Raw genomic sequence first — 10,284 nt, forward strand, 5'->3', positions numbered from 1 at the left:
AACATCTTGCTCGCTCGGCCCCTCTATATAGGGCGGACCGGGCGGCCGAGCCCCTCCCCCGGGCCGGCCCATCCCGCCCCGCATTCCCGGGACCCCCCGCCCCCGCCCCGCTCCGCCCCGCCGCCGGGGGAGGTCCCCGACGGGAACGGGGACGGGGCGGCCGGTGCTTTGCGCCGCTCGGGGCGGGAGTCCCGGCAGCTCCCGGCGGCTCCCGCCCGCCGCAGCCCGCCCTCGGACTACAAGTCCCGGGGTGCGCCGCGCCCCGCCGGAGCGCCATCTCGGGTTAGAGGAACGCGCGCGGGCGCTGAAGGTTCGTGTCGGGGCTGGAGACGGCAGCGAAGCTGGGAGCCCACGGGAAGCAGCGGGCCACCGCAGGATGCACGATCCCGCGTGCCTGGGGATCCTCTGCTGAGCTGTGGGAAACCGCGGAGGAAAAGCCCCATGGCTTCTTGGTCTGTCAGCCAAGTACAGAGGTCACTGATATCTCACCCGCCATTGACTGAAACGGAGCTCACAGGTGCCAGCACACGGAAAGTATTTTCTTCTGTGCGATAACAGCGGCCGCTCCCTGTAGCTGGGCTCCGTGCGGCCGCCCGGCGCCGGAGCATCCCGCTCCTCCATTTGCCAGTTGCAGAGGATGGGGATCAGAGCGTGCCCTTGCGATTTCCCACACACGGGTGTGCAGGACTCGTCCCGCTGCCTCTGCTCGCCTGTGCCTTAAGTGCACCACGCTGCGCTGCTTCCCTGTGTAGCCGCCAGTTTTCAGAAGAGTTGTGGGAACTTTGTGAACGCTGCCTCTCGGATTGAGCAAATTCGAGTTTAAAAGTTTTGGAAGAAAGTGCAGACAACCTCCTTCTTAAGTATATACTGCAGGTGGTTTTGCGTGCTGATTTTAATCCCCCCCCCCCCCCCCCCCCCCCATGATATCCCCCCCCCAGTATTTATAATACTGCTAATGAGATCAAGTGATACAAACGTATGTATTAGCATAAAATTAGCACTATAGTTAAAAAATGAACATTTAAACACCTGTAACTGGCATCCAAAGCACTCTCAATAATGTTCTCAAGTATTAGGGCTGTGCGACACCTCTGCGTGCTGTTAATCAAACAGTAAACGCGGAGCTCGGCATTCCTTATCCCCAGCCCTGCTGTCTGTCTACACGGTTTTTTACACCGGACGGTCCTGTGCTGCTAAGAATTCCCCCAATTTCCCTTCTTCCCGTGCGTGTGCAATGATGTGCCGGTGTCTCCCAGGGTGATTTTAGGAGCAGGGGTGGGCGCGCACGGATGGGACCCTTCCCGTGCTGAGCTGCTGCGCTGGGCAGCGCTGCTTCCCGGGCCGCCCTCCCTTCTCCACAGCGCGGTTTGACTCCGCACGGCGAACCGAAAAGATGCCCAGCCTGATGAAAACCCCTCCCGGCAGAAACGCGGCCCGTGGTTCCCGTGCAGGATCCCGCGGGCAGCATTCCCGCCCCGCTGAGCCCCGTTCCCGCCGCGGTGCTGGGCGCGGGCGGGAGGTGGCGTCCCGCAGGAATTACGGACGGGGATCAGGCTGAGACGGGAAATCCCGCCGCACACACGGCGGCTGGCAGCCCCAGAGCTCGCCCGCAGCCTCCTGCAGGGAAGGCCGGCCCTGGTGGAGGAGCGGCTCCCGCCCGGGCCGGGACACGGCCGGTTCTGGGATACAGCCGATCCCGGGACACGGCCAATACTCCGGGAACTAGCCGGTGCCCGGGCCACTGCCAGTGCTCGGAAAACAGTTGATCCCGGGACACAGCCCGATCCCGGGCACGGCCCGATCCCGGGCACAGGCGATCCCGGGACACGGCCCGATCCCGGGCACAGCCCAGTCCCGGGACACGGCCCGATCCCGGGACACGGCCCGATCCCGGGCACAGCCCGATCCCGGACACAGCCCAGTCCCGGGGCACAGACCGTGCCCAGGACACAGCCCGATCCCGGGACACAGCCCAGTCCCGGGACACAGCCCAGTCCCGGGACACAGCCCGATCCCGGGGCACAGACCGTGCCCAGGACACAGCCCGATCCCGGGCACAGCCGATCCCGGGGGCTCCAGCCCTGCTGGGCAGAAGCAGTTCCCGGACACTTTTACGTCAGGCACCCGCAGGACAGCCCGGCGCCCGCGCTGCGGTCAGGCACAACGGTGGACGTCCAAACCCGGGGTCCTGCCGGCGGGCAGGGCCTCGCCTGCGCGGGCGAATGAGCTAAGAGCGCGCCGCGCACGCGCACGCCCCTCTCTTCCGGCGCTGACCATGGCGGACAAGGAGTGAGTCCCGTCCCGCCCGCTGCCATCCGCCGCCATCCGCGGCCGCCGCGCCGCCCGAGCCCTGCCCACACCGCCCCCGGGGCCGCCGCGCCTCCGCCGGGGCTGGGAGCGGTGGGAGGGAGGGGATCGGCGCGGCGAGATGGAGCCGCCAGCGGCCCGGCCCTTCCGCGGGCGGCGGCTGCGGCCTCGGGCGGGGTGGGGAGGGAGAGCGGGCCCGAGCGCTGGGAACGTGGGGCCGGGCGGCGAGTTCCTCGGGCTGGGCGGGCGAGCAGGGCTGGGCTGGGGCTGGGGCAGGCAGAGATTGTCCGCCGGGCTGGTGCAGGCGCTCGCCAGGATGGTTGTGGCGCTGTAAGCCCTGTTGTGACAAGTTCTGTAGTGTCTTAAAGAGTTTAAAATCGCCGGGGCAAGGGGAACGGGGCACAAAGGGATGTTGGAGAAGCTCTGCCTGAAGTTGAGGAGGAACTTCCCTTCCGGACGGGTGACCACGCACTGGAGCAGGTGTCCCAGAGGGGTTATGGGGCTGTTCAGAGCCACGTCTGGGTGCTGTCCTGTGCCATGTGCAGGAACGATCCTGCCTGAGCAGGGAGGTTGGACCAGATGAGCCACTGTGGTCCCTTCCAGCATCACCCGCTCCGTGGTAGTCTGAGGAAGTGGAGAGTCCTGTCAGATGAATTTCACAGTGCTGCCAAATAAGCTCTTCCTGTCCAAGCAGCTGTTGAAATGTTCATTGGTCACAGAGAAGTTACCTGAAATGACTTTGTTTTCTTACCAGTTGTAACAAAGTAGGGCAGGTCTTTGCAGTTCTGGTTGTGTGCAGCTCTGGTTGGTCTGCCAGGGTTTCTTGTCAGGCACAGACTGTGAATGGTGCAGGGAATCACCCAGTTCGGTGCCAGGGATGCTGTCCCAGGCCTGGGAGCAGTGAGGATGGGGAAGATGCAGTGAAGTGGCTCAAGGTAGCAGGGCCTGCACACGTGCTGTGTTTGACAGTTTGGATGTTTGTCACGTGTGCTGTCACTGAGTTTCCTTCCCAGCTAAAAGCTTTTGTTTCTGCTCCCACCTAGAGCAAAGAAGGTGCCCTCTGTGCCCGAGAGCCTGCTGAAGAAGCGGCAGGCCTATGCGGTCATGAAGGCCAAACGTCAGAAGAAGATTTTGGCTATAAAAAAGGTGAATATCCTCTGGTCCCTTGACTCAGATTGTTTATCTGCTGCAGTGATGCAGTACAGAAATTTACAGGTTGTTGGTATTTTGTTAAAGTTTTGGACTAAAATGGGCTTTTAGTGGCTGATAACAAAGTTCTGGGCAGAGTTTTGGGTGAAGTGTACAGCTGTCTGTAACATAGGGGACAAGAGTTTAGAGCCTTTGTGAGGGGCAGCTTGGTGTGATCAGAGAATCCCAGAGCTGTGGGGGGTTGGAAGGGGCTTTAAAAGATCCTCCAGCTCCAGCCCCTGAGCCATGGGCTGGGACACCTTCCACCTTCCTGGTTGTTCAAAGATCCAATCCAGCCTGGCTTTGAACGCAGGGTTGGTCCATGCACAGCTGCCCTGGGCAGCCCATTCAGTGCCTCACTGTATTGTGAGTTCACTGTATTGTGTTCACAGTACAGCATTTCTTCCTTATGTCTAACCTAAATTTTCCATCTTTCCATTTGTACCCATTACTCTTCATCACCACAGAGCTGATGAAGAGTCAGGAATGATAACATTGTTGCTGTGTAACAGCCTGCCAGGTTCTCTGGAGCGGCACTGAGGTTGTTCTGAGCTGTGTGACACTGATCTGTGTTACCTGGGGGGAGTTGTAGAGCATGGCATGTTACTTGAAGGTGATTTTCACGTGTTAAAAAGCATTTTCTAACTTGAAGCAATTTCCGACTCGTTGCAGTACCGCAAGGCACAAAGGAAGCTGATCTACGCGCGAGCCCAGGCGTACCACAAGGAGTACAGGCACATGTACAGGCAGGAGATCCGCATGGCCAGGATGGCCCGCAAAGCTGGCAATTACTACGTGCCAGCTGAGCCAAAACTGGCGTTTGTGATCAGGATAAGAGGGTAAGGCTGGCTACAGATACAAGCGATTTTATGTTCCAAAGTACTGAAGTTGGCTTTCCTGTTACCTCTCTGTTTTGAGGGCTTAAATACATTAATAAGGTAAAACTTTGTACAAGTGGCTTGAGAAGTTGTTGGTAGATATTGTACATGCCCTTGAGGTGTGTTTAATTAAGGGCTAAATCGTTTTGCTGCCTACTGTCTTTAGGAATCCCTGATTTTTAAGAAGCCAAGGCTGAAAATACATGCAGACAGTTACTCTTTCTCACATTTAACTTGATAAAATTACATGCCCCTATTCCCAAACATTTTACTGAGCTGTTCCTCAAGTGTTTGTTTTGTTCTACTCTGGTAAAGTGTTACAGAAAACTAAAAAAAAAAAAGTATGGTTGAAAGAATTATGTTCACGACAGTGCAGAGCTAGTTCAAAATTGTTTCAGTATAATACTGAGTGCTTTTTATGGAAATGGATGTTTTAACTTCATACTGAAATATATTGCAATAGTAAGTTCATTTACTAAGCTTGCTCTGTGTAATTCATGAAATGTGTTTTCGTATGGGAGCAGTGCTATTGTGTTTTGGGGTTGTTTTTTAACCTGATACCCAGTGTTTCTGGGGTGTTGATAATTCAGGCTGTTCACTTTCTTCTCCAGTACCAATGGTGTCAGCCCTAAGGTTCGCAAGGTTCTGCAGCTTCTTCGCCTGCGGCAGATTTTTAACGGCACCTTCGTGAAACTCAACAAAGCCTCTATCAACATGTTGCGGATTGTTGAACCCTACATTGCCTGGGGGTGAGTGAAAGGCCCAAGGCCCAGTTATATCAAATCAGGGTGTAAGTGTTGAGCTGGTTTTGCATTTTGCTGTGCTAGACTTGCAGGGTTTTTTGTCTTCTGTGTGCTTTCCTGTCTTTGAATTGAAACTGTGGTTAAGGCAGTGCTTTAAAGGTAACGGCTGCTACGTGTGATTGCACTCTCGTACTGGTGTTCTTGGGAACTGGGTGTGAGATTTGCTTCTCTCTTGCTTTTGTGTTTACATGTGGGACACACTGAAATGATCTTTAATTGTTTGGTATTGAAGACCAAGTCAGGGGTGTTAAAGTTACCCTGAAATGAGGCTTGCTAAGACTTCGAATTCTTTTTTTGAACGTGACTGTTTTGTTTCAGTTACCCCAACCTGAAGTCCGTGCATGAGCTGATCTACAAGCGAGGTTACGGCAAGATCAACAAGCAGCGCATTGCCCTGACTGACAACCGCCTGATCCAGAAACGCCTTGGTAAATGCTGCTGGGCAAAACGGGGAGCCAGCTCTGTGTCTCAGGGGGATCAGTGCTGAGCTGGCAACTGTCCTTCAGTGTCACTGGAGTACTCTGGTGTTTAGTTGTGATCTCTGCTTCTGTCCTAATTGTTTAATACAAAGCAAGCTGGAAGTAACTTCCATCATAAAGTATTGAAAACAGATTGTAAAGAATCAAATTTTAGCATCTTAAATTTGTAATGTTAAATGTAACCTCCTTGACTGTGATCTCTGCTTCTGTCCTAATTGTTTTATACAAAGCAAGCTGGAAGTAACTTCCATCATAAAGTATTGAAAAGCAGGTGCAAAGAATCAAATTTTAGCCTTTTAAATTTGTAATGTTAAATGTAACCTCCTTGACCTTTATGGGGTCAGTAGGTCTTCGAGTAAAGAAAAAGTGCTGTAGCATGAAAGAGTCATCATGGCTTTGAACTTTCAGACTTTATTATTGGACAGTTTCTCTTTGACTTTTGTGATCTGGTAAACAGATTTTCTAAACTTGTTGAAAGAACTAGGTAGTGATTCGTGTATTCAGTAAAAGCAAAGCGTGGTGAACAGTTGGGATACGGGCTGCTCTGGGAAGCTCCCTTCTCTTGCAGTGATGCCAGAATTAGTGAAAGTGACCACTCAAGTCTCTCCCCTTTTTTGGCACTTGGATTTGCATTTTCCTTCAGATCAGGCTGTGTCATGCCTGTCTCTTTTCCTGTGCAATAGCTGAGCATCCGAAAGGTACCCCTGATCTGTTGTGATCTCTTTTTAGCTCTGTGTTTTACAAGAGTCAACTTGTAACATATTGCTGAAGACTCTGGAAAAGCATTAAGGAAACACGCTGTAGCATTTATTCAGCAGCCTGACTTAGTAGCTAGTGAGTTTCCCTGAGTTACATATTGCAGTAGTTCAGGTGTATTTAACCTAGCTTTTCTCCAAGGAACAGTGTTTTCCTAAGATTCGGTATGTGCGGGTTGTTTTTTGTTGTTCCTCACTGCTGGCAGCAAATATTTTAAGAGTTGAGACTGATGACTCTTGCCAAGTATGCCATCTAAATGTTGACTTGGCTGCAGCTAATCCACTTTAATTGGAAAAGTCAGTCATTCAGTTTCATGACAAAGTAAGTGGTTTCTGACTTCCTGAAGTTTATCAAAATAAGTAGACATGACAGTAACAACGTGATAATTTTTAGTTTGTTATTGACCAGTGCCTCTGAAGTCTTTCTGAAAACTGTGTCTGAATTTTAGGAAAGCTTGGCATCATCTGCATGGAAGATGTGATCCATGAAATTTACACTGTTGGCAAGAACTTCAAAGTTGTGAACAACTTCCTTTGGCCCTTCAAGTTATCCTCTCCTCGGGGTGGAATGAAGAAGAAAACAATCCACTTTGTGGAAGGTGGAGATGCTGGTAACAGAGAAGACCAGATCAACAGACTCATAAGGAGAATGAACTAATGGTGAGATACTGCCCAAGGCTGTCAACTGTTCAGCTCTGCAGGCTGCTGGCATTTGTCAGACATTCAAGTTTCAAAGATGCTCACTCGTTCTTGGGTGGTACCTACAGTATAAAGCTACTTGAACAGTATAGTGTTCTGGTTTTATTTTTGAAGTCTTGCTAAAGCTTAAACATTTAGAAAGGTAAATTGTCAGTGTCACTGATACGTTTAGGAAATGGCAAACATTACCAATAATTTGTTTTAAAGCCTTATTTAGTTTTATGTTTGGAAGCCTTAAGATCATGGCTAAGACTTTTAAGCCTCATTAGTAACCTGTTCATATGATTGAAATTTTGTGATTGCAAGTACTGTGTTTTTTTCAGGTTTTCTAGAAAAGCCTGATTAGGACTGGTCTAAATTTTCAGATTGTTCAAGCTTCAGAATGATTCATTTAAAGCTTTCATGTATAGTGACCAAGCTGGTAATTTTGAAAGACTGATTTGCCCATTTGAGTAGTCTGTCCTTTAGAAATGAGAAGGTTTATTAACACTTGAAGTGATTTAACAGTGACTGCTGAGTCCTAAAGTTAAGACCTACTCCAAACAATGTCTTATGAATTGTTGTCACTGTGCTGTTCCTACTTTGGTGAGAAGTCTCTGCCATTCAAAGCCAACACTTTTTTCACAGTTCTTGTACTTCACTTTGCTTTTTAGACACTCAGCTACCTTCACTGTTGCCCATATCTTAGTTTCAGTCAAATATCTTTTTGGTTTGACAGGTATGCTGGAATTTAAGAAAACTTCTTTGTCTTAAAGGTGTTTGGAAAGGATATCAAACAAAAACCTAATTTTCCCCATACGAATTCCTTCAAAGTCAAAATGGCTTTTTGGTTGGCTTGTTGGGACTTGATGTAGGGTTTTTGTTTGGTTGTTTTTAATGGGGTTCTGTTTTTTCTTTTAGATCAGGTACACAGTTTTCATGTGAATTTCTAGCTTCAGAGGATTGGTACATAAAAATGGGTAGTGTTGTGACTTCACAGTTTAAAACAGTTCCATTTGGATGATTCAGAAATTAAATTTTCTGAAATTTGGAAATTAAAGTTTCTGAGGGGAAGGAAGTTTTATGTTGTTTTGTTCTGGGGGTTTTTTTTTCCCTCAAGTCTTTTAAAAATAACTCTTATGGCCAAGGCACAGCAAATGGAGCTCATTGGGGTCTGCTTTCTGTCCAAAGAGCTAAAGGAGATCTAGGAAATAATTTCCATTTGATTGACAGCTTTTGACAGCTTGAAGCTTTTTTTGTAGGCTGCTGATTTCCTCAGTTCAAGCTCCTTGCATGTTGTGTTGTTATCTCCCATCTGTGAAGTCAGCAGAGTTTTAAAGCACTGCTTATGTGGCATGTGGAAATTCCAACTTCAGGAAAATAGTTCCTTACTGGGGACAGTGTTCTTGAAAAGCTTTTTAGCTCAACTATGGGAAGATGTTGGTAACTCTGAGAAGCAGAATTGCTGTAACGTTAGGTGCCTGGGGTGATGTTAGATTATTCTTGTAGAAATTTTGCTGCTGGTGGCAGAAACTTGAAAGTTCAGTACTGGCAAATGTGTTCTTGAAGTTAGTGCATAGCCAAGGCTGAGGAGGACTGTATGCTCCTGTGACTTCTGAGCATGATGCTGTTTTTAATTGAAACACTGCAGCTTTTCTGTGTGTAGATGCTTTCTCCTCTGTCTTCCCTGCTGAAGGAAAGACAGATATACGTCTGGTATACACTACAGCTGGTAGTGTTGTTTTCAGGAACCTTCCTAGAGATGGGAAGCTTCTAGTTCACTATAGCAGTTGTAAATGCCTGAGACAGTGGTGTATTGGCAGACAAACAAGGGATATTCATTTATCGGGTTGCTCATGTTTTTCACTGGACTTGTAGCTCAGCATCCCATATAAGTGGCATACATTAGAGCTTTACTTCATCTTTTAATTTGGGAAGTGACCTTGCAGTTTCTTATGTTAAGCTTATAAGCAGTTATTACACTTTTCCTGCAAACTAAGTTTAAGGTAACTGATTGTTCTTGTCTCTTCATCTTTCTTTTCCTGCTGTTGTGAATAGAGTGCATGTTTAAAATTCAAGTAGCCTACGTGTACAAAATAGAAGAATATTGTCGTTTCTACTGGGATCATGGGCAAACTAGAGTAAGAGGTTCAGGTGACATACTGGCAGTACTGTCCAGGTAATGTCATTATGAAGGGCTGTGTATCTGAAGAAGAGTATTCCTCTTCCCTATAAGTAGATAGTTTCCTGCTGTTTGTCTTTATTTCTTCTTCTTTTTGATATTTATTTCTTAAGTGGTAGTCTCAAGTGAATGAAAAAAAGACTTCCAGTACTGATTCCTTTGTATAGACTGGAAGGAAAGAGCATAGTACTTGGAAGCAAATGTTGACAATCAGTATTGGCAACATACTGAATTTCATCAGTTTTTCAAGCAAACTTTGCAGGAATTGGACCCAAGTCAGCTTTTTTGCTTTCATTTTTGTATGCAAACAGTCTCTGACATGTGCCAAAAAAGAGAGTGCAGCAAAAGTTGGAATATGCACAATGTCTTGGCATGTTTTTAAATGTCAAGTATAGGTATCAGTGGTTCAAGGTAGAAATATTTATCCTGTTAGGTCTGGTACTCAAAATCTTTGTTTTCAGTGAAGAGATGTTAATTTAGAAATTACTGTGTGTGAGACTACTGCAGTCTTAAATCCAGTGAAATAAAACAAATGTGTTTTCAGCCAAAACTATAAAAATGAATTAGTTTTTCATGTGGCTAGAGTTGTTTCAGATCTACATGTGCCTAATGATACCTTTTTCTTCTTTGCCTTGCAGGTAAAGATGCCCAGCTGCAATATTTCAGAGTCTGGTCTGTTAATAAAAGAATCTTGCACAAAACAGTCGTTTCCTTGATTGGTCTCTTTTTGTGATCCTCTTCAGAAGTGGCAGCGTTTGTGAGACAATCTTGCACAAAACAGTCTTGATTGGTCTCTTTTTGTGATCCTCTTCAGAAGTGGCAGCGTTTGTGAGATTCAGTTTAGAGTCACATGTTTCAAAGAGCCATAGTTGGAATTAGCAGTAGATGTGTGTATGTAGATGCTTCTTAACCTTCATTTGGAGGAAGAAAATTTGGAAGGATTTGTGCAGGTAACAGATGAGGTTTTGAGTTGCAACAACAAATGACAAACTAAGCTGTGTGGTGTTGCTGGAT

General features: G+C 48.1%; 1 protein-coding gene across 1 annotated transcript; it reads left to right on the top strand.

Annotated features, from left to right (window-relative positions):
• The first annotated feature begins 2,231 nt into the window (after window positions 1–2,231).
• On the top strand, window positions 2,232–9,973 carry RPL7 (ribosomal protein L7). Its single transcript, XM_039702786.1, has 7 exons — window positions 2,232–2,289; window positions 3,351–3,453; window positions 4,168–4,334; window positions 4,985–5,122; window positions 5,495–5,604; window positions 6,860–7,070; window positions 9,909–9,973. The coding sequence occupies exons 1-6, from the start codon at window positions 2,276–2,278 to the stop codon at window positions 7,066–7,068; spliced, it is 741 nt and encodes a 246-aa protein (XP_039558720.1). The 5' UTR covers window positions 2,232–2,275; the 3' UTR covers window positions 7,069–7,070; window positions 9,909–9,973.
• The last annotated feature ends 311 nt before the right edge of the window (window positions 9,974–10,284 follow it).

Source organism: Passer montanus, unplaced genomic scaffold, assembly GCF_014805655.1.
Source record: "Passer montanus isolate IOZ18808 unplaced genomic scaffold, ASM1480565v1 scaffold16, whole genome shotgun sequence".
Lineage (NCBI taxonomy): Eukaryota > Metazoa > Chordata > Aves > Passeriformes > Passeridae > Passer > Passer montanus.

What these genes read in the sequence shown, in the direction of transcription:
- RPL7 (XM_039702786.1), top strand. An exon ending in AGATTTTGGCTATAAAAAAG is followed by an intron (nt 3,454 to 4,167) that starts GTGAATATCCTC and finishes GACTCGTTGCAG; the next exon opens with TACCGCAAGGCACAAAGGAA. An exon ending in CCTGATCCAGAAACGCCTTG is followed by an intron (nt 5,605 to 6,859) that starts GTAAATGCTGCT and finishes TCTGAATTTTAG; the next exon opens with GAAAGCTTGGCATCATCTGC.